The following is a 24,548-nucleotide window of genomic DNA, read 5'->3' as shown; positions in this document are numbered from 1 at the left end:
ACCGCCATGCAGGGAAACGTCAGTGTTTGCCTTTTCTTCATGTTGTACAAATATACTTCACCATCTGAGAGTGTATGTCAACTGATACAATTTGGTCAGAAACATCTGGCTGTCATAACATCCAAAATTCACATTTGGCAAGACAGTGAGAGTATTCGTAAGTAGCTGAATCGGAGTGTTCTCATACGCATTGTAATGATGTTAAAACAATGGGAAATTTGTGATTGTCTCAGAGACCTAGAGGAATTCCTGTCCGTGTTTCTAGGCTTATTACCTATTGGCACTGAGAGGTACAATTTGAGTCCTGGCCAAGGGAAAACAGTCATGTATAACTGTCATCTTTAGCTCAGCACACACGGTGCAGTTTGAATGTAATTCATCTACAGGAAAGACGTGTGTAACTGTGTGACGTGTGAACCTTAGTTGATAATTTTTGCACATTCAAAGCCAAACCACAGATGACTAATGTCAGACGAAAGCATCATTTTTTAATGCATTATTAGGCAATTAATGATGGTTCATTTGAAAATGTGAAAAAATGCTGTTAGCTATGATTGTCAAATGTATTTGATCAACATGTCAGAATCACACCTCAATATGCAGAGAATTAGCTGTTGTTGTGCTCATTCAAGAGCTCTTCCTTCTTCTATTTTATATGAATCCCAGTCTTACTGTCAAGGAGAGGATCCTTCACTAGAGACATTGGTCTCTGCTTTAAAGATTTGTGTCTAATGTATTAATTTAAGAGCAACTTGTGTTTCATTCATCACCATTCAGATCCCACCGCTGCCACAAATGAGGCTGGCCTTGTCACACTTACCACCGCTGGGCTGACTGTGGCTCTGCTGCTGGCTCTGCAGGGGGAGAATGTACTCCGACTGGGTCAGCAGCTGCTGACTGGCCAGCACCGAGGGGATGCGCGGAGGCTTCTCAATGTCATTGGTGGAGGGCGTGGCCACGGGGATGTGGCAGAACTTGCCGGTGAAGGTTGGCGGGCAGAGGCAGCGGTCCTTCTGGATGCAGACCCCTCCATTTTGACACAACATGGGGCACAGGACTAGAGGAGAAACAGAGGAGGGAGGGAGGGAGGGGGAGAGACAAACAGAATGGCTCTGTTAACTGTGACCAGATTGAGGGAGAAACACGGAGTCCAAGACATCAACAACTGAAATAGAACTCTGGAGCTTAGAGAAACTATAACCCTCTTGTTTTATGTCCTGTAGTGATTTCTATGGTTCAGGTACAATTAGGGCCAAGAGTTCCTCCCTGTTGCGGTTCAAATGTAACAACACAAACTCACAATTCAGATACAATCCGACTACAAAACCAAGGGCAGAGTCAAACAATTTTACGCCTACCTAGCCAACCAAGACAACAAGGGAAAACCTCCAACACATGTCCTTGTGACAGAGATAATTGATAGACCGTTTGGGCACACTGTAAACAATGCCATTCAAAACAACACTGATTGGTTACAGAGCACACAAATACAATCTTTACATTGTGTCCCCCTTTTTTACCACAATGAATGGAAAACAAGCAGCACTCTGACGAAAACCATGTCTCTGCTTATTATGCCCACCAGCACATGCTTTCCATATCACATGGCTGTGTTGTATTAATGCTCATAATAATAATAACATTGGAAAGCTTGGCCCTGGCCCATGCCCAAGTCCATGGAAATTACTTTACAACAGCACTGCAGCTAGGCAGAGAGAGAGAGAGAGAGAGAGAGAGAGAGAGAGAGAGAGAGAGAGAGAGAGAGAGAGAGAGAGAGAGAGAGAGAGAGAGAGAGAGAGAGAGAGAGAGAGAGAGAGAGAGAGAGAGAGAGAGAGAGAGAGAGAGAGAGAGAGAGAGAGAGAGAGAGAGAGAGAGAGAGAGAGAGAGAGAGAGAGAGAGAGAGAGAGAGAGAGAGAGAGAGAGAGAGAGAGAGAGAGAGAGAGAGAGAGAGAGAGAGAGAGAGAGAGAGAGAGAGAGAGAGAGAGAGAGAGAGAGAGAGAGAGAGAAAAATATGGATGTACTGATGGACTTGCTTGTGTGACTTTCTATCCATATTTTAATTAGGTAGAATATAAACTTGCTCTCTCTTAAACACTCTTTGCGTTTGTGTTCTGTGGTAATTTTACCACTCAAATGATCCTGCAATCAAGTAAGAGGGTTCAGCTGAACCTGTTTCCTCTCATCAGAGTGGTTTGGAGAGGATACTGTAAAACACAACTATTGATCTGTACGAGGTCCCGACAGTCACACTGATTATAGGCCTTCACCTTTCCCCGAGCCTTCCCGGAACTTGGAAAGACGACGGCAGCTGAAGGCTGTCCAAAGTACACACTGATCCATCATTTTTAGTGTTCTTCCTTTCCCTAGGGGGGGCACAGAATTGATTTTCCGTCTGAATACGAAGTCCTCTGGGCTCCAGTGAGCGTGTCAGCGTCGGGGTAACTACCGTACAGGTCTCTTTTCTCAGTTTCTGGCATGCTCTCGCCCATTGTTCCAGAGGCCACGGTGAGGAACAGGAAAAAGGTTGGTGGTTTTGTCAGGAAAAAGCCTTTTACAAGAGGAATTTACAGTACAGTGGCTTCGGAGTTTTCTAGGTTCCTATCGCAGAGAACCTGTGTCCGGCCCCCGGGGTTAGAGCAGCAGCGTTCCGCTGTGTGGAGTAGGTTTCCGGTGGAGAAATCATGTGTGGAACATATGCAGTGTATCAGTGTGTGTACTCCCCGCTGTGGCGTAGCCGTGGTGATGAGGTCATGTACAGTGTGCAAACTGAGAAGGTGACCTAATTGTTTGCTCCGAGTCGGACGTGTGTGTCCCTCCAGATGCAACGGATCCATCCACACCAGTTTACACAGGGAGAGGGGAAATTAGGTAGAGAGAGAGAGAAAAAGAGGGAGAGAGACAGAGAGAGGGACAGAATGGGAAAAGAGAGGCAGAAAGACAGAGAGAGGGAGAGAAAGTTGCCTGACGACTCATCCTGAATTTAATTTGGCTGCTCTATCAATCGCTCCATACATGAGTCTGAACCTACCATCCCAGAAGTCGTTTGTGCTGATTCATGTAGACCAGCTCTGGTCCAACCCATCGGTTTCTGGGACCAATCAGAACGGTTTGAATGTGTTCGCATTCGAGAAGTCGTCGGGGAGGAAGCAAACCAGATTCATCGTGGAGAAGAAACGTTAGTGGGCGTGGCGTTTGGCCCGAGCGATGTGGATGGGTAGCCAGGCAAGGGTGCAGGTGCCTCCCATGAAAAACAGTGATGTCAGCTGAGCTGTTGAGAGGCACTGAGCAGCTGCTCAGTTCTCCTCAGGCCCTCCATGAGACACACAACGTTAGCCCTCTCTTCTCAGAGAAGTTCCCCATGTCTTTCACTGCACTCATATCCAGGTAATGGAGTACATCTCTCAGGCAAGTATGGAACAACAGGTCATCACACCATGTAGAGTTTTGGTTTTCACCAGAAGCTGTTTTATTGGTGTTTAGTGGCACAATACCTGTCTAAATGATGGAGGGACACCAGTGGACCCCCCTGACATCACTTCCTGTGTCCCCAGGCTTTGCAGCTAGGCCTTAGAGGATTTCACTCGAAAGGGTGGTTTAAAAATGGGTGTCATCACTCAAACATTCTGGGCGTGTGTGTGTGTATGTACTTCAAGGTTGACAGCATTAGCCCTCCCTGGAAATAATCAAAAAGTGTGTGTGTGTGTGTGTGTACAGGGAAATGTTTTGAGGCAAATCAAAGACACATGCCATTTGGGCTCCCTCTTTGCATGCAGGAGAAGGAAGGTTCAGCTGGCCATAGTTTCCACAGCTTGCACAGAGATGCTTAACCCATGATGTCCTCATGCACCCCCGGCCTGTACCTTTAGCAAGACAACCCTCCTCAATATGGGTGAGAAGGATATTAATACAGCAGAAAGCTTTATTAATACCAGGAATGCAACTTGATTCAAATAAAGCAGCTGGCATTTGGAATCAAATGAAATCAAAGCTGATTTATCATATGCACAGGATACAGCATAGTGTACACGGTACAATGAAATGCTTACTTGCAAATAGACTCACTGTAGTGTTTCATCTAGTTTGCCTCAGTGCAGCTAGTGTAACCGGTGTGAAATGGCTAGCTAGTTAGCGGAGTGCACGCTAATAGCGTTTCAATCGGTGACGTCACTCGCTCTGAGACCTTGAAGTAGTTGTTCCCCTTGCTCTGCAACAGCCGCGGCTTTTGTGGAGCGATGGGTAACGATGCTTCGAGGGTGTTGATGTGTGCAGAGGGTCCATGGTTTGAGCTCAGGTAGGGGCGAGGAGAGGGACGGAAGCAACACGGTTACATTGATGCTGTTGACCCGGATTACTGGTTGCTGCGGAAAAGGAGGAGGTCAAAAGGGGGGTGAGTGTAACCGTTGTGAAATGGCTAGCTAGTTAGCGGGGTGCGCGCTAATAATGTTTCAATCAGTGAAGTCACTCGCTCTGAGACCTTGAAGTAGCTGATTTTGCGGCTTTTGTGGAGCGATGGGTAATGATGCTTCGTGGGAGGCAGTTGTTGATGTGTGCAGAGGGTCCCTGGTTCGAGCCCAGGTAGGGGCGAGGAGAGAGACGAAAGCAACACTGTTACACTAGCAATCAGCATGAGGTTCAACTGCAGCAATAAAACTAATCATAATGGCAGTTATCCAAACCATCCCAGATCAACACTGCCATAGCACCTCCTCGCTTTGAATAGTTGGAAAGTTAGGTCTCTCTTTGAACGGTCAAATATGCTCTGAGATATTTACAGAGATATTCTGGGCTCTGTTGACCACATCTGCCTGACAGACATTTTTCACAAGTCCATGCCAGAGGGCATCGACTGGGTCGTAGAAAATAGGACCAGAGAGTGACACTGCAGTGTATTCGGAAAGTATTCAGACCCCTTGACTTTTCCAACATTTTGTTACATTACAGCCTTATTGTAAAATTGATTAAATTACTTTTTTCCCATCATCAATCTACACACAATAACGACAAAGCAAAAACAGTTTTTTAGAAGAACAGAAATACCTTATTTACATAAGTATTCAGACCCTTCGCTATGAGTCGCGAAATTTAGCTCAGGTGCCTCCTGTTTCCATTGATCTTCCTTGAGATGTTTCTACAACTTGATTGGAGTCCACCTGTGGTAAATTCAATTGATTGGACATGATTTGGAAAGACACACACCTGTCTATATAAGATCCCACAGTTGACAGTGCATGTCAGAGCAAAAACCAAGCCATGAGTTCGAAGGAATTGTCTGTAGAGCTCAGAGACAACATTAGCCCCAGATCTGGCGAAGGGTACCAAAACATTGCAGCATTGAAGGTCCGAAAGAACACAGTGGCCTACATCATTCTTAAATGGAAGAAGTTTGGAACCACTAAGACTCTTCCTAGAGCTGGCCGCCCGGCCAAACTGAACAATCGGGGGAGAAGGGCCTTGGTCAGGGAGGTGACCAAAAACCTGATGATCACTCTGAAAGAGCTCCAGAGTTCGTCTGTGGAGATGGGAGAACCTTCCAGAAGGACAACCATCTCTGTAGCACTCCACCAATCAGGCCTTTATGGTAGAGTGGCCAGACGGAAGCTGTAAAATGCATGACAGCCCGCTTGGAGTTTGCCAAGGACTCTGACCATGAGAAACAAGATTCTCTGGTCTGATGTTACCAAGATTGAACTCTTTGGCCAAGTGTCACGTCTGGAGGAAACCTGGCACCATCCCTACTGTGAAGCATGGTGGTGGCAGCATCATGCTGTGGGGATGTTTTTCAGCAACAGGGACTGGGAGAACAGTCAGGATTGAGGGAAAGATGAACGGAGCAAAGTACAGAGAGATCCTTGATGAAAACCTGCTCAAGAGCGCTCAGGACCTCAGACTGGGGCGAAGGTTCACCTTCGAACAGGACAACGACCCTGAGTACACAGCCAAGACAACACAGGAGTGGCATCGGGACAAGTCTCTGAATGTCCTTGAGTGGCCCAACCAGAGCCCAGACCTGAACCCGATCTAACATCTCTGGAGAGACCCGAAAATAGCCGTGCTGCAACGCTCCCCATCCAACCTGACAGAGCTTGAGAGGATCTGCAGAGAAGAATGGAGAAACTCCCCAAATACAGGTGTGCCAAGCTTGTAGCGTCATACCCAAGAAGACTCTAGGCTGTAATCGCTGCCAAAGGTGCTTCAACAAAGTACTGAGTAAAGGGTCTGAATACTTATGTAAATGTGATGTTTCAGTTGGTTTCTTTTTATAAATTTGCAAACATTTATAAAAAACGTTTTTTGGTTTGTCATTATGGGGTATTGTGTGTAGATTGATGAGGGAAAAAAACGATTTAATCCATTTTAGAATAAGTCTGTAACGTAACAAAATGTGGAAAAAGGCAAGGTGTCTGAATACCTTTCCAAATGCACTGTATACTGTAAGTATGGCAAGACAAAACAAGTATATTTTACACTAGTACACAGTTGAGCACTGTGTAGTGTCTAATGTAACATGCATGGTGCTAGGGGATAATGAGCCACTGGTTACTGAGTTACTGGTCTGTCTGTTTCATGCTACCCCACCGGACATGTGACTGGCCAGTGACATGGTCTGTGTGCATTTGGGGGGGGGGGGGGGGGGGGGGGGGGGGGCTTGTTTGTACATAAGTCTGAGTTCGAGCTGACATCATCTGAATGACCTGGTCTAGGAACAAGCCTATAAACCAGACGTATGCTAAGCGGACAAAAGGGGAGGGGACTTTCCCTGAGCCTGTTTATACAAGGTACTGTATGGGGCATTACTCAGGTCATAGGAAAACAAACAACTGGCTTGGCAGATTTTTAAAGCTTACCAAGTCTGGGTTATTATGAATTAATGAAATGTTCAAAGTTGACTGTAGACATAGGTCTACATTGAGAAACATGACTACAGTACACACGACTCCCAACACTATCATTAAGTTTGCCGACGACACAACGGTGGTAGGCCTGACTGATCACCAACGACGATGAGACAGCCTATAGGGAGGAGGTCAAGGGCCTGGCAGGGTGGTGCTAGGACAACAACCTCTCCCTCAATATCAGCAAGATAAAGGAGTTTATCGTGGACTACAGCAAATAGGGGGGGGACCGAACGCGCCCCCAGTCACATCGACACAGCTATAGTAGAGCAGGTCGAGAGTTTCAAGTTCACGAAGGACCTATCATGACCCAAACACAACAACACAGTCGTGAAGAGGGCACGACAATGTCTCTTCCCCTTCAGGATGATGAAAAGGTTTGGCATCTGATAGAAGAATTTGTATGTTTAAGATAATGACTAAAGTATTCCACCCTGAAACTGTATGACTGTGTGAAATGTGTTAGAATCATAAGAATATAATCTGATGATGTGTGTAGCTTGGTTAGAATTATAACTAGGGCATTGTATTCTTTTGTAGCTATGCAAGCAGGGAGCAACTGTGAGACGAGATAACTATGCATGGGGGTAGTGAGATAAATACTGCCTGTCTAAGCAGGGAGTAGCCTATGATAAGAAATTGTGTGTGTGTATGTGTATAAAAAGACTGGCTCTGCATTTGAGGGTCAGAGCGCTCTCTGAATAAAGTGTTGATCTATTGCAGACTGGGACTTTGTCTAATTCTTCATTAACCAGAGCCTTACAACCTCTGGGAATTGGTCAAAGCTATAAAATAGTTCAGTTAGAACATTGGGATAAAAATTCTCGTGACAGCATCGGCCCTTAGATCCTCAAAAAGAACTACAGCGGCACCATTGAGAGCATCTTGACTGGCTGCATCACCGCTTGGTATGGCAGCTGCTCGGCATCTGACCGCAAGGCGCTACAGAGGGTAGTGTGTACGGCCCAGTACATCAGCGGGGCCGAACTCCCTACCATCCAGGACCTCTATACCAGGTGGTGTCAGAGGAAGGCCCTAAAAATTGGTAAAGCCTCCAGCCAAACAAGTCATAGACTATTCTCTCTGCTACCGCATGGCAAGCTGTACCGGCACACCAAGTCTGGGACCAAAACACTCCTGAACAGTTTCTACCCCCAAGCCATAAGACTGCTGAACAGTTAATCAAATGCCTACCCGGACTATTTACATTAGCTAGGTTTCCATCCAATTGGCAACAGATTTTAATGCTAATATTCTCAAATCTGCATAAAAACAATATGCACATATTCCCACCAGAGATGTTTCCATCATATGTACTTTTTGCAGATCAAAGGCTGTACGTGATGACGTAGTGCACATAAAAATCCATTTTGCGGTTAAATTCCCATGTGCCGAATAAAAATACAAGTTAAATGGGTTTCCATCGCATTTTCAACTCTACTGATGGTTTTCTCACAAAGAATGTTGCGTTATATAGCGAGTGTGCCAACTCTGGAATTGGCACGCGTGCTCTAGCCAACAGCTGTAACGCCTGTCGTCGGAAGGAGTGGACCAAAGCGCAGCGTGAAAAGTGTTCATGATATAAATTATTATCAAAAAACACTCGAACAAAGTAACAAAACGAAAGCGAACAGTTCTGTCAGGTAACAGAGACTAAACAGAAAATAACTACCCACAAAACACAGGTGGGAAAAAGGCTACCTAAGTATGATTCCCAATCAGAGACAACGATAGACAGCTGCCTCTGATTGGGAACCACACTCGGCCAAAAACAATGAAATAGGAAACATAGAATGCCCACCCTAATCACACCCTGACCTAACCAAATAGAGAAATAAAATGGCTCTCTAAGGTCAGGGCGTGACAACAGCGCTATCTGGGCACTGTTGGCTAGAGCGCATGTATAACCTACATGTTGAAATTACTACGAACAAAAGAGCGAGATCATTTTTATTTGTCAAACGGCAGCCAAGCATTATTATCATGTCACCAGAATAAGACCCTTGATATTTATTGGAAAGGATCACCACCTTGCACTTTCACCACACTGTGAAGTTAATAATAAATTGATTTAATCTGTAGCCTAATAAACTGCATGCTTTGACATAGTGGGAGGACCACACAACATGTCATCGTGTGACTCCCGAGTTTACTTCCATATGATGGTTATTATATCAGTATATGCACATAAAAGCATTTCCACAAACATTTCTCGCATAATGCATTTTACCTACACAAAAAGATCCCATCTAGCGTATTTTGTTTTGTCAACATTTGAAAAGTTTACCGAAAAAATTATGTTTCCATCAGGCCTGTCATGACATTTTTTATCGGACATGTACTTTACTCGCATAAAAAGGTTGGAGGTTAACCTGGTTACTGACCCGCTTTATTATTTATTGTATTTTTTGCACTGACTCTTGCACCGGCACTATGCACACCCACTAGATTCTACCCACACACTACATACGCTCACACACATGCATATTGACGGTACACACGCACACACGCACGCACTTTTAAACAGTTTATTAGGCCACAGATTAAATACATTATTATTAACTTCACAGGGTGGGGAAAGTGCAAGGTGGTGATCCTTTCCAATAAATATCAAGTAAGCATTTCACAGTAAAGTCTACACCAATACAATTTGATTTGTTACACAAGTAAACAGATGGCTCTTCGTGGCAATAATTAGGGTGTAGCATTTTATTGCATTATATCATCTAGGTAATTCAAGAGCCAACTCCAAGGCAGTCGTCTTAAACATTGCAACACATCTTGTGCATTCATTTACCACCCCCTATAAACCAGAGAGGTTGTTATGGAGCCTGGATATAAATGATGTGATGATGGTAACAAGCCAGCGCTGATGGACATGATGGTAGTACAGGAAACACGTGGCTGTGATTAGCTTCATATGCAACGGCCCTAGTCGCGTCCGTCCATCATTTCCAAACATTATGCAACTAACTCCTCTCATCTCAACTCTCAAACATCTAAAAATCCCCCGGTCTAGGGTCAAGGCACTCTGGCTCAGAACATAAAACTAAGGCTTGTTCAGAAACTATGAGGAAATACAATTACTCTGGGCCGGTGTATCAAAACACAGACAAAAACACACAATCTCTCTGATTAGCCAGACACGAGGCAGTGTTGGTCTGGTCACTGAAGTTTAGTTTTATTACTGAACAAATGCAGCTAATCTCCACTTAATCCTTGGACGGATTTGGAGTCTTGTGTCGGTCTGCCTTAATGTCTCAGTCTAGGAGGCAGCGAGTGTGTAAAGAAGTCGCACTCCGAATGACTGCATTATAGAAACGAGTACCGCAAGATTACAACAAGCAGGGCAACAAGATCAAGAGGAAGGGTGAAGAAACAACAGGCGTAAGGGTGAGAGAGATGGTGAGAGAGAGAGGGAGAGAGAGAGAAATGAAGAGAGAGAGAGAGAGGGATGGTGAGAGAGAGAGAGAGAGAGAGAGAAATGAAGAGAGAGAGAGAGAAATGAAGAGAGAGAGAGTAATGGTGAGAGAGAGAGAGAGAGAGAGAGAGAAATGAAGAGAGAGAGAGAAATGAAGAGAGAGAGAGAGAAATGAAGAGAGAGAGGGGTGGTGAGAGAGAGAGAGAGAGAGAGAGAAATGAAGAGAGAGAGAGAGAGAAAGAGAGAAATGAAGAGAGAGAGAGAGATGGATAAAGAAAGATGGAGAGAGAGAGCGAGAGCGAGAGAGAAGGGGGAGGGTGGTAAAAATACCACTTTATTTACTACCCTGTATTGAATATAACCCTAAATGTGGTTTAAGACATCATGATATATCTCCTCTGTGCACCTGCATGCTGAGACCAGTGATATACTGTAGGAGACTTGGCTTGTGCATCTTCTTGACACTCAGGAATAACAAACAGAGAATCAGCTGAATCCAGCTGGTCTACATTTCAAACTTTTCTCCTTATGTCTTCTCTGGCATGCCTAGAGTCTCAATGTGGGTCGCTAGAGCCACACTTGAATAACTTCCGTCAAAATGACTTGAAGGGAAAGTCAGACATGAAATTAACTAAAATATAAACACAACATGTAAAGTGTTGGTCCCATGTATCATGAGCTGAAATAAGATCTCAGAATTCTTCCATACACAAAAAATGCTAATTTCTCTCAAATTCGGTGCACAAATTAGTTTACATCCCTGTTAGTGAGCATTTCTTCTGCCAAGATAATCCATCCACCTGACAGGTGTGGCATATCAAGAAGCTGATTAAACAGCATGATCATTACACGGGTGCTGGGGACAATAAAAGGCCACTCTAAAATGTGCAGTTTTGTCACACAACACAAGGCCACAGATGTCTCAAATTTTTATGGAGAATGCAATTGGAATGCTGACTGCAGGAATTTCCACCAGAGCTGTTGCCAGATAATTGAATGTTTATTTCTCTACCATAAGCCGCCTCCAACGTCATTTTAGAGAATTTGGCAGTATGTCCCAACCTCAGACCAAGTGTAGCCACGCTAGCCCAGGACCTCCACATCCAGCTTCTTCACCTGCGGGAACGTCTGAGACGAGCCACCCGGACAGCTATGGGCAGGCATAAGCTACGGACAATGAACACAACTGCATTTTACTGATGGAAATTTGAATGCACAGAGATACCGTGACAAGATCCTGAGGCCCATTGTCGTGCCATTCATCATTACAATGCACGGCTCCATGTCACAAGGATTCCACAGGCCACAATCAACAGCCTGATCAACTCTATGCAATAGAGATGTGTCGCGCGGCATGAGGCAAATGGTGGTCACACCAGATAATGACTGGTTTTCTGATCCAAGCCCCTACTTTTCTTTGAAGGTATCTGTGACCAACAGATGCATAGCTGTATTCCCAGTCATGTGAAAACTATAGATTAGGAGCTAATGAATTTAAATTGACTGACTTCCATATATGAACTGTAACTCAGTCAAATCTTTGAAATTGTTGCACGTTGAGTTTATATTTTTGTTCAGTGTCATTTCTATGGAAATATGGACCATTATCTTGAAAGAAAACACATAATAATGTTTCATGGATGGTCTGAGACCGGATAGCGGATAGCTCTCTGTCGGTCTCACCCATACAGATGGCAACACTATCAATATGGCAACAGACAGAAAGAACATCCAAAGAACAAATGATTCACTGTCATAAGCTCACACATTACACACACACAGTCTGAGAGGAGATAGAGATTCCCTGGCATGTAGAATGGATCCATCAAAGAGTACATGAACCTTGATGTTTGGTCATACATTCCTCAAGGTGCTGGAAGGGAGACAATCTTTCTGTCTCTCTCTCTCACACACACTTGCACACGCACACACTATTTGAAGTGGATCTCATGTAAGCATGGTCCCAATGCAGTGCTCTGAGCCTGGGTAAATATGTGCACGTCTGGATGGTCGCCTCTCAAGACGGTGTGAATACCTGTAAAGGAGGCCAGCAGAGCCAAGGGGCTACTCTCTCATCCCTCCAACCTGTCCACATTTAAGGTCTAGCCCTTACCATTCTCCCAAACCTGTCTCCACCACTGACCTAAAATCACAGTGATGCTACAACCACACCTCCAGCTCATCATTCCCAGTGGCTTACCCGTAATGTCAGTCTGTCTGGACCCCAGAGTGGGAGGTCTCAATGAAGCCCGGGTTGAGTCCTCTGGCTACTTATGGCTAGGAGAGAATACAGTATACTACATGCTTACAGAGAGAGATGGTAAACAGAGATAACAAGTGAGAGAACTTACAGACTCTGAAGCCCGGTCCCAGCGCAGCCCGGCCCCCCTGTTCACTGTTGTAGAGGGTGGTCACATTGCCCTGCTCGCAGAAGTTGGTGCAGCGTCCCTGGGTGCAGCGCACCTTGCAGATGGTCGGGGTGAAGAGCACCTTGATGCGCTCAGCTCCTCTCCTTCCTGCCCCTGCTGCCGTTCCTCCTCGGTGGCTGGCGGTCTGGTTGCTGGCTGGAAGGGGGAAGAAGACGAAGCAGAGGTAGAGCAGCGGTAGGAGACTGAGTCTGGGTCTGAGCTGGAGCATGGTGCCGTCCGTTTACTGACGATGCATCCCACGGAGAAGAGACACCACAGAGATCCACGAGAAGAGCTGCCACGCACGGCAGGAAGAGATGTGAGGGGAAGACCAGGGAATTCCACGCTTACTCTTACGCTTCTTTCAATCACACTCTCTCTCTCTCTCTCTCTCACACTCTCTCGCAACTGGCGCAGGACGAGGAGGGGAAGGAAGAGAGGAGGAAAAAAAGAAAAACAGACCCAACGCTTCCCTTCTTTTTTCCCTAAACACACCAACCAAAGAAATTATGAACTTTGAGGAGGGAAGCATCCGTGTGTGTGAGTGCTACAACAAAAAAAAGCTTTCTTAAGAGAGAGTGCCTGTCCACTTAATTGGAAGCAGTATAGCGAGAATGCTCTGGGCGAGCCTCCAAACACAATGTTTATAAGGGATCCAATCCATCCCCCTGTACTGGGAACTCTTCACTGCGGCCCCTGACCCTCTCTCTGTACCCTGCCGTTATGCTGTAACCGTAATCTGTTTTGTTTCCCCCCCCCCCACCTTTTCCTTGTACTCCCCACTCCCCCTTCTAGTTTCATAACATGGACCGTTCTGTCATCTGAGGAAGAGACCATAAGGAGGGAGTTGGGTGGGTGATGCAAGGTTTGAGTTTCAGGTCCTCGCTGGCGCTGTAAACTGTGGTGGTGAAGTCATCTTTCTCTCTCTCGTTCTGCTCATAAGGGAGCGGGGAAGGGGGGGGGGGTTATTTTCCTTTCTCTACGCATTTTTAGAGCTGTCATTTCACAAGCCCCACAGGCTCTTCCGTGACATACACAATGTGCATTAAACCTGTTGCCTTACCGAGCCAGCTCATTCCTGAGCAACAGGGGAAAGAAACGGGCTGCATCCACGTTGCACTGTCTCACATCAGTCTTACCGCTGTAAGCACTTGGACCTGTAGGCCCACTAGGGTGAAATCACATCACTTTCACTAAAACATCACATGAGAAAACTATAGGAGTCAAATGTTAAAAAATCCTTTTATGGTCATTCATATAAACCCCAGAAACATCCCAACTCGATTCGGGGAAAAAGGAGGTTGATGGAAACACCTCAATTATTTTGCTAGGAAAGGAATGGTAAAGAATGGAAAATATAGAAACCAATTTACAAAGAGATTCATTGTAATGCTAACGTTATGAGCTAAAACTGTATGGTCGTTAGATTTACAAACATGACTTGTTCTTTATATTCACTAATAAAGAATCCCTAAGCAAAGCTGAGCAGAAATGCCTTGTCCAGTTTGGAAGACAAACAGCTGCGTTGGACTGGGCTCAAACACAGGTGCCCCATTACAGCAATATCTCCAGTTTCACCAGTATAAAACCTGGAAGACAGGAATGGGAGGACAGCGAGTGAGGCACACGCTAGGCAACTTCACCAAGGCCCTAGACCACATCAAAGGCTAGGTGAGGTTACTTGCTGAGAGAATGATGTTTTACTTGAAGCTTACGGGTCATCAACAAATTAGGGAGAATGACCTAATATAGGTCATAGGAACAGACCAAGCTAGAACTTAGAGAGAACTGGATTCTGTAACAGCTCCTCCTGGGTTCTGAAAGGAACTACAGGTACACTGGTACTTTGCTCAGTGGTCATCACTTATATGGAGTGTCTGAACCACCTGAGGAGGCAGTCTCCCTGCTCCCCTGTTTGTGTAACAGCCCTTTGGCATCGCACCGCTGGTCTGACCCGCACCTGTAGCTCAACCTGGCCCGGCCCAGAGTGGTGAGTCATTATGAGCCAGGACTGGGAGGCTGGGAGTTGGGATATACTGCCAGAAAGAGAGCGAGAGGGGAGGGCCTTGGCGTAGGCTAGGACACACAGTAAATGACCATGCTACCGCTGGGACGAGCCGTCTGGGTCTGGACTGTGGGTTCCTGTCTTGCTGGGGGAGGAGGAGGTATTGGTGTCTGCTCAGGACAGGTGTTGTTCACAATGTTTTCTTGTATGGGTCAATGAGGTCACAGTTCAGGTTGTTTTGCCTCCTTTTTAAGTGTTTTATTAGGGATATTAGTCAATATAAAAACTGTAGTCCAATTAGCATTCACTTATAACCTTTCAAATACTGCCCTAAAAATGCTCCAAGGTTGGGGATTATTAGCTATAGTAAATTGCTGTTAGTTAGCCAGTAAATGATGTGAATCCGAACGTGAAGTTTCACCTTGGAGGAAGCACGTCCTTTATGTTTAGGTCCTGCAGGTGCAGGACATTTAGTGCAGCCTGGGTCTCTGTCTCAGTGCACTCAATCCCTCTGCCAGTTGTCCAGACCAGTCCTCCTCACACACACACATGTTCCCCAGATAGGAGTATTATTCCAATTACAAACAGGAAGCTCTGCTCCATGTAAAACAGATTGCCCCTCCACACATGGAAGCAACAGCTACCAAAATACTATGAATCAGTCGAGTGGCTCTGTAAAGGACCAAGAATGGAACTATGTGTGTGTGTGTGTGTTGTTTATCTTCATGGAGGTTGAGTGTGTATACGTCTGCATGATGGCCTTTATGTTTGCAGGGTTTTTCTCCAGCCTTGTTCAAGGCGAATCAGCAGATCAACATTATGAAGAGATTGAACGATTGGAAATAACTCCCCACATTACATAGCAGACTTTGGTTTATGACCCTTAAACGGGGTGTGCTAACTCTTTGTTGGTTTTAAAATTACATTTCTTTAGTGAGATTACCAAGTGTGATTGACAGGTGTGAAAACAGAAATTACAGTATAATGATCACATCAGTGGCCAATGGCCCTGTTTAATCTTAGCCCATAGGGGATTGCAAAGGGAGGGAAAATTAAGTATTTATCTTGTGTTAACAAATACTTTATTTATACACAGCAACTGTTCATCTACAATGCTCCTGCTTGCCACTCAAAAGAGGAGAAGCCCTCTCTGACTCCCGGGACGATTAAACCGATGGAGGAATTTAGAGAAGGACCTCTTACACAAACATTTGCAGGAAAAAAAACATCCAAGCGCTTGCGTACTTAGGGGACACAAAAAACTAGGACCATCAGCCCTTGTGGAATGTTGACAGATTGCCTTGAAAATGTTGAGCACTTTCTCACTTCTGGGGAAAAAAATCTGAAAAAATAAAAAACCTGACCCTTACTTCTCTGATTTGGAAACTTGGAGTAACGTTTTGTAGCAGATATTTAAATTGGCTTTTGAGGGGAAAATCAAGCATTATAGAGTCATACTCTCTCTCCATGCGAGACAACATGCTCTGTTCGAGTGACTTTAACCATTTGGATATTAAAAGAAAGTAGGGCACAGCAGTGGTATGTAGATACAGCTGTACAATATTTAGAATGGGCCTTACATTGTTAGGCAAACCAGGTTGCTGAGAGAAATATAGTGCTCTTGCTTGTGGTGTTGGGTAAGTGCAACTAATGTGCTATTTAGCTGTGAGATCATGTCTTAAATAGCGCTGAGTGATAGGCCTAAACATTACACTACCCTACAAATCAGTAGTGTAAAGTTGTCAGAGCTATGTGTCGCAGATAAAAATGAATACCACACCAGAGAACTTGCAGTACATAACTAAAATATGGTTCGCCATATTATGGCAGGCCAACTAATGCCAGTTGCAAACAGGTCATTTTCTCCTATTAGATTCCGCTACTATGGAGTTAAAATCTGAGCTAAAGGGACTGGAATCTCATTGTGGGAGATTATGTCCACCCTCGTAAAAAATATGCCAGTTTAACCCTTCGATTAGATTGGTTCCCACATGCCATGAGGTCATTTTGGCAGGAGATTTGGGGGTTCCCATTAGTTAAACATTGTCCATCATCTGGGCCATTACTGTACCTATGCCAGTTGGCCAAGAAAAACAATGTCAGGAATTGGTCACAATGGGTTTTGAGGGTACGTACCGGTCTGACCGATAACCTTATCTTATTCCTAAAGTGTAAACAACTAGGACATGGGTTAAATCATTCAAATAAAGTCAGGGTGTTTTATTTTTGATGTGGAAAGTTTTCGTGGCAAATTCCATGCTATGTTCATGGATGTACCCACACGATATCCATTCTAAACACATTACTTTGTCACCACCAGTCCATTGGGAGCAAGGCATTCAACATCAACACCCTGTTAATCACAACCTAACACAATATGATATCTGATCATTTGCTGCCATGACAATTATAATATTACTCATCACAACAACCCATGTTTTCAGCACATAGGGTGGTCAAAGTAAGAGAGGCTGGGTGTCTAAGTGAAGGGCCTGTCTGTACTCACCTGCAGGTGGGCTCACGTGGACAGTGTACTGGCCCTTCTGGCTGTGGAAGGTCTTGACATTTGTGGTCTGAGTGCCCTGTAGGTCTGACTGTGAGGCTGATTGGAGCTTCTTCCTCTCTGTCTCGATGTGTTTCATCAGGATGGTGGTCATCTTGTCGCCTCGGCCGCCACGGGCCAATGCCTTCTTTAGTAGCAGTAACTGGGCCTCCTGCAGACTGAACAGGAGACACAACACACAGTCAACAGACTGCGCCTCCTTCAGTTTGGACAGAGGCGACTACAGACAGTCAACAGACTGGGCCTCCTTCAGACTGGGCAGGAGAGACAACAGACAGAATGTCAATAAGTACGGTAACTAAGAGTGTGTATAGTATAACTCATTGCCGTGCGTCTGTTACTACTGACAGCAATTTAGAACACTAGATTGGCAGCTAGATAAACTCCCTGGCCTAAAGATTTACTCACTGTATTGTTTACATGGGGGTACATCAGATACACTATTGTAGTGTATTATGCAAGCAACTATAGCTAGTTAATTCAATTAGAGACTTATTTGATCAGCACCAACTCTCCTACAGCATCTGCCAAGAAATGAAAGAAAACCCATGACATGTTCATCCATGTTTTTTTTATACACAGTTATCAGTTTATCAGCTTGTTGGGGCAGACACACTGACTAGGCCGGGGACTTATCGGCCAGACTCCATGTCTTTCTCAAGCCCTAACGTCTTCTTGGCCCAGGGTTGTTTGGCAATTCACGGTTTCCATGGCAAATGGATAAAACATGGGAAAAAAGGGGCAGGAGCTTAGCCAATTTTGTAAGCAGGGTCTGGATTACTTTTTTGATATTGCCCAAGTTAACCTTCTAGCATGTATTTACAGTGCATTCGAGTGTACCTGCGGAACTCTCAATAGAGTACACACACACAACCTCACCCACCTTATTTCCACTCAATCATACAGTAATACCATTTTAGTACGCCTTGTGCTTACAATTACCGTGAATTGCCAGCAACCTAGATGTTTTTATTTGTATTTCTCTGCAGTTGTTTTTCTAACACACCCCAAAAGTCTGCTCAGACTTTATATTTTTCACACTGGATGAGTGAGTCTCAAGTGAGCCATGAGAGCAATGTGTCTGACGTACTGTAGACTATAACACAAACATAAAAACATTCACCTTAAACATTCACCTTAAATAGTGTTTTACTGCACTAAAGCAGGAGATGGATGTTTGAAATATAGTTTTACGTAATGGAAAGCCTGTGTAAAAGTAGGGCAATCGTGGATGGTTGTTATTTGAGAGAGGCACTATATCAAATTAGTCATTACTAAAATGATATATTTGTCTCACTCTCTTCTAGTGTTGGGCTGTATCTAGATTTTTATATCGTCATACCGTCCTTCACACATCCCAGGATTTACGGTATTTGCGGTTTAGTACACAAGGGGGCACTAAAAGCACAAAATGTGTCTATTACCAGAATGCTAACAAAATTAGCACAAGTAATAGCGAATTTCCATAGAGGCTGCTAGCTAAATATGCTAACGAGCACATACGAAAATAAACTAATTGCAAAGACAGGAAATCCAGCTTATAAAGTTATACATATATAGGTAGTAGCTACCAAATGTCATTTTTTGTTGAGTTTGGACATTTATAAGCAAATGTGAAAGAGAGGCATTGTGCAAATGAACAAAGTTTTGACGCATGCTTGTTTGAAGGAACAACACTGGCTCTGGAGCAGCATGTGTACAAGATGTGTCTGTGTGGAGTCTGGAGTCGCTAGGACAATGATCTACCGGCCTGCTCTGCTCAGAGAATAGATGGAGGAGCAGACTGAGGGGCCAAGAAGGAGAGAAAAAAAACTCGAGGAAATCAATATAGCAGTGGCAGCTGTACAGATAACTCCTACAAAGAGCTTTGACTTCTCAAACACGGCAGAAAGCTAACACTATATCATCCCCTGTCTCCATACTAATTTAGCCTCTTACTTAGCTAACTAGCAAGTTAAACCAAATACACAGCTATCTCAACTGATCTGGGGAACTACGGTAAGCCTCAATGTAAAATAATGTGACAGGTGAAATGAAGAATGCAATCTGCTTCATCTCCTAACATATTGCACAAGTTGACTACAGGTATTTACTTAAAAAGTAGCTACAAATATTAAAATGTATTGAAAAACATCTAAGAAATAGTTTACACATACATGTTATTCAATCATTTCATCCAAACTGCACGTGGGTGATTGTAAGATGAACGAGGTCCACACTCCAGTCCAGTGGGTGGCGGTAATGCTCCTCAAAGTTGGTTACCAAACACCATATCAAATTCACACAAGAAGAATAAATGAGGAAAGATTAATCAAAGAAAAATACCTAAAAACTAACCATGTTTCCCTTTTTATCTGTAGATTAATTGTCGGAGTTGAGAACACATGATTTTGTGTGACTAAAAATGGTTTTGAATTCTACAAAGGACCATATGCATTTCAGGTAAAATAACAACCCAATGTTTATCTCCCAGAACAAATTAGCTAGCAACAGCAAGCTAGCTAAATGTCCATGAATGTTTCATGTGTTTTTTGACCTGTGCTCAAATTAATATAGTTGGTTCAGAGTTGGTTTTGGTATTTAAAACTGCGTGTCATGAACGCATCTGGTAGACGTAAACAAAATCAACATGCGCACGATGGCACAAGCACGGAGCTGGTTTGGTCAGCCATGTATGAATCTCTCAGTAGTTGAGAGACACTTGAACCTTGAAGTTGGATATGTTTTGGTGATAGCATCATTTTGATATTCCCCAGCTGAACATGCAGTCCTGACCTGCACTTGACTGACAATAACTTTTTTGGGGGGGGGGGAACAGAACTTGAAACAAACATCCAACATCAAACAGATTCAGCGGATGTGCATAGTGGGAGTAGGGATAAAGCCAGTGTTCTTCATTACAGTGAGGAGTGTGGTGAATGCAAAATCAAACAAATGGGAGGCCAGCTCATTCAAGCTTGAGAAATCAGCATTGGGGTGACAGACCTCAGTCTGTTACAGGCTCCACCATACCAAGATAGTACTGTACATGAACCTCCCATAGTCATTAATAAGGACTGTCAAAATCCCTATGTTTTAATGCGATCACTGTTTACTTAACAACACACCACTGTGGAAAACCTCTAGGAATGAGCTCTACATCTAGAACAGGATGTGGTTCAATTATGTTGAAAGATTTTTTTTAAAGTCTAATCTCTCAACACATAGATCAACAACGGGGTGAAAAGCATGTTGACATTTAGTATGTCACTAGTCCATGAGGTGGACGTCAGCCTACTGTGCCGGCTGCAATGTGCTGGCATTTCAATAGTCTATTGTGTGTATGCTGTTTATCTAGGATCGACCCTCTTCCTTCCCCGGCTGAAGTCAGTGCACTGCAACCAGGTCAACACTGCAAGATGGCACTCCTAGATTACCGCACTGCTTTCACACACACAGCTCCGTTCTGCCTAGTTGTAAGCGCTCCGTCGTGTCATAGCCCACTCTGTGTGGGCAGACTTCAGTCCGCGCGATGCCGGTCCCAGATTACAGCACTGTTTTTTCAGACAGACAGCGGTTCTGCCTCGTTTCAGATGCCTATGTCATTCTGTGGAATTCTGAATGCACTGTGCCTGCAGACAGAGTGATCTTACAGAGTCTACCTGTGGCCGAGCCACTAGTACAGAACTGCATGGGCGTGTTAGGACTATTTACCTACATTACATACTACATTTACCTTCTTATGGAAACCTGTTGAGTACCATGGATCTAGTGAATCAGTGACCCAAGATATTTACTTAGTTACAGTTTAGCATTAGCATCGTTGAACGCAAAACAATGAGTATAGTTGGAGTAGGACCCCTTTTAGCGTGTTCCAAAAAGGTTGCCTAAATCAACTCAGAGTAACTTGAAACCAAGCAGAAGCAAATTGCTACCAAAAGAGGTTTAAAAGGTTTAAAATTCGTTTTACCTAAAAACATTACGAAACTATTTGGACACGTCGCAAAAATTCTATCCAATATCCTGATCCCTGGGTGTTGTTGCTGGGCAGAATGATTAAAAGCCATGAGAATAGAGATAAGGAGAAGTCAAACTATGAAGAGGCACTGGGGTCATACCCTAAGAACAAATAGAGTTTATGTCTAACTGTCTCGGAACCAGACTAAACCCAGACGTGTGTGTGTGTGTGTGTGTGTGATGACAGGGAGCCGGTCTGGTGGTCTGAGGCATTTCACTTGACTTAGACTGGACAGCAAACAGAGCAGAGATGGATGGTCAGTGGTTGTACCTATTCCATCAATCTGACCTACAGCAGCACAGTCTAGCAGATTGCATGTAATCCTATAGAATGGCCATAGTAATGCATACATACTGTACATCAGACAGCTTTGGCTTTGGTTCACAGTAAACAAACATGCTTCCATTCCATGGTTTGAGTCAAAGCAGTGGATTAACGCCCCCACATGGGTTGTGTCCCAAACGTCACCCTATCCCCTATGTAGTGCACTACTGTTTACCAAGGGGCGTCAAAAGTAGTGCACTACATGTGGAATATGGTGCCATTTGGGACACAAATCATAGAGGTGTAATTTAGTTTAAATCCAACATACTGCGGCGTTGAGGCCTGCAGAGATCAAACTGTTTACATGGATGAGGAAGCTGGGTTAGTGAAATGTGAACTCAGGAATGAGACGAGAAGCAGAGCCAAAGACGAGAGAAGACGCTCCGTCCTTTTCAAGATGCCTTAAATCACTCCTGGGTTTAACTTCTCCACTGTGTGTTTTTTAATCTGAGGAAGACATGATTTCATTGTACACAGACACAAACACAAGGCTCAAATCAAACAAAGCTCCCTTAAATCTTTTGAAAGGTTGCTTTGTTTGTAGTGATGCATGTGACATAGGGTGGTGATGCTCTACCTTTGGCTGGAACAGCAAGTTGGTTTGCCACGACAATACAAGACACAAAATCAAGTAGTGATCAAGAAGACATTTGTTATGTTGTAAATGTCAACAGCCTTGGTATAAAAAAAACAATGTTGAGGTCGCCACTGAAACAATACAATTTCACTATACACATAATCAGAAACGATTATGGTGATTCGGTCCAAATTCCCACAGAGCTGGAGGCCTCAGGCCTCCAGTGGATATCTATTTTGCAGACAGTGTTTTTGCTGCTTTTGTGAATGAGTAGCAGTGGATGCTGGGGGATGTAAAGGGAAACTCTGTTTTCCTCATTAGTCCTAATTGGAGACATACAGTACCAGTCAAAAGTTTGGACACACCTACTCATTCAAGTGATTTAGTTTATTTTTTACTATTTTCTACAATGTATAATGATAGTGAATACATTAAAACTATGAAATAACATATGGAATCATGTAGTAAGCAAAAAAGTGTGAAACAATTTGTTTTATATTTGAGATACTTCAAAGTAGCCACCCTTTGACTTGATGCCAACTTTGCACGCTCTTGGCATTCTCTCAACCAGCTTCATGACGTAGACACCTGGAATGCATTTCAATTAACAGGTGTGCCTTGTTAATTTGTGGAATTTCTTTCCTTCTTAATGCGTTTGAGGCAATCAGTTGTGTTGTGATAAGGTAGGGGTGGTAAAAGATCAAGTCCATATTATGGCAAGAACAGCTCAAATAAGCAAAGAGAAACAACAGTCCATAATTGCTTTAAGACATGAAGGTCAGTCAATGCGGGGACATTTCAAGAACGTCGCAAAAACCATCAAGCGCTATGATGAAACTGGCTCTCATGAGGACCACCACAGGAAAGGAAGACCCAGAGTTACCTCTGCTGCAGAGGATAAGTCCATTAGAGTTAACTGCACCTCAGATTGCAGCCCAAATAAATGCTTCAGAGTTCAAGTAACAGACACATCTCAACATCAACTGTTCAGGAAGGCTGTGTGAATCAGGCCTTCATGGTTGAATTTCTGCAAAGAAACCACTACTAAAGAACACCAATAATAAGAGGAGACTTGCTTGGGCCAACATGATCAATGGACATTAGACTGGTGGAAATCTGTCCTTAGTCTGAGTCCAAATTTGAGATTTTTGGTTCCAATCGCACTGTCTTTGTGAGATGATCTTCACATGTGTGGTTCCCAATGTGAAGCATGGAGGAGGTGGTGTGATGGTGCTTTTCTGGTGACACTGTCAGTGATTTTTTTTTAGAATTCAATGCACACTAAACCAGCATGGCTACCACAGAATTCTGCAGCGATACGCCACACAGACAGAATACAAAATACTGGTTTGCGCTTAGTGGGACAATCATTTATTTTCAACAGGACAATGACCCAAAACACACCTCTAGGTTGTGTAAGGGCTATTTGACCAAGAAGGAGAATGATGGAGTGCTACATCAGATGACCTGGCCTCCACAATTCCCTGACCTCAACCAAATTGAGATGGTTTGGGATGAGTTGGACCTTAGAGTGAAGGAAAAGCAGCCAACAAATGCTCTGCATTTGTGGGAACTCCTTCAAGACTGTTGGAAAACAGCTGGTTGAGAGAATGCCAAGCGTGTGCAAAGCTGTCATCAAGGCAAAGGGTGGCTCCTTTTGAAGAATCTCAAACATAACATATATTTTGATTTGTTTAACACTACATGATTCCATATGTGTTATTTCATAGTTTTGATGTCTTCACTATTATTCTACAATGTAGAAAATAGTAAAAATAAAGAAAAACCCTTGAATGAGTAGGTGTGTCCAAACGTTTGACTAGTACTGTAGCCTGTACACAGCTAGACAATGCTCCTCAAATATATAAAAACCTGACTTGTGCAGTAATTGAATCACTACACAAGGCAATATGGTGTACACATGAAATAACTAAAATTGCAGTATTGTATACATAAAATAACATGGGAATTGTTGAAGTTGGTTAAAAAGACATCAACGCCACAAGACGACTCTGACGAGGCACATGAACCCAAAGTGGGTCGTGACATGTCAGAGTAAATTACTTTTGAGAGTTAGAATAGTAGAATACACAAGGTGTAATTTCGGACATTTGGTTGTGTCAGTCACTGACAGTCACTCCAATTAGCGTTGTCAGCTAACAATGTTTAGAATGTTAAGTTAGTCTAGCCATAGATTTTTGTTAGTCACTTTCACTCATATCATATTAACATGGCATAAATGTGTACAATTTGAATTGCAGGAAATTAGCTTTAAATCTGCAAAGATTTCTTTCTGCCCCATGGAAAAATCTGTAGTATTTCATGGAACTTGCTTTAAAACGGCAATATTGCCTCTACGT

At 43.8% G+C, this 24,548-nt stretch overlaps 1 protein-coding gene across 2 annotated transcripts in view; it reads right to left on the bottom strand.

Moving 5' to 3' along the window:
* Nucleotides 1–13,326, bottom strand: part of LOC120028359 (latent-transforming growth factor beta-binding protein 4-like) — a 52,657-nt gene extending 39,331 nt beyond the window's left edge. Inside the window, exons 1-2 of one of the 2 annotated variants that reach the window (XM_038973577.1) lie at nt 12,666–13,326; nt 821–1,057 (exon numbers count right to left, since the gene is read on the bottom strand). In XM_038973577.1, coding sequence (XP_038829505.1) covers nt 821–1,057; nt 12,666–12,951 — 523 coding nt within the window. In that variant the 5' untranslated portion in view covers nt 12,952–13,326. The remainder of the gene's footprint in view (nt 1–820; nt 1,058–12,665) is intronic. The other variant, XM_038973578.1, reaches the window with a different exon arrangement.
* Between the last annotated feature and the right edge of the window lie 11,222 nt (nt 13,327–24,548).

The sequence above is a fragment of the Salvelinus namaycush genome, chromosome 34 (assembly GCF_016432855.1).
Source record: "Salvelinus namaycush isolate Seneca chromosome 34, SaNama_1.0, whole genome shotgun sequence".
Lineage (NCBI taxonomy): Eukaryota > Metazoa > Chordata > Actinopteri > Salmoniformes > Salmonidae > Salvelinus > Salvelinus namaycush.
Note: the sequence above shows the minus strand (reverse complement) of the source record. Positions and strands in the feature narration are given on the sequence as shown.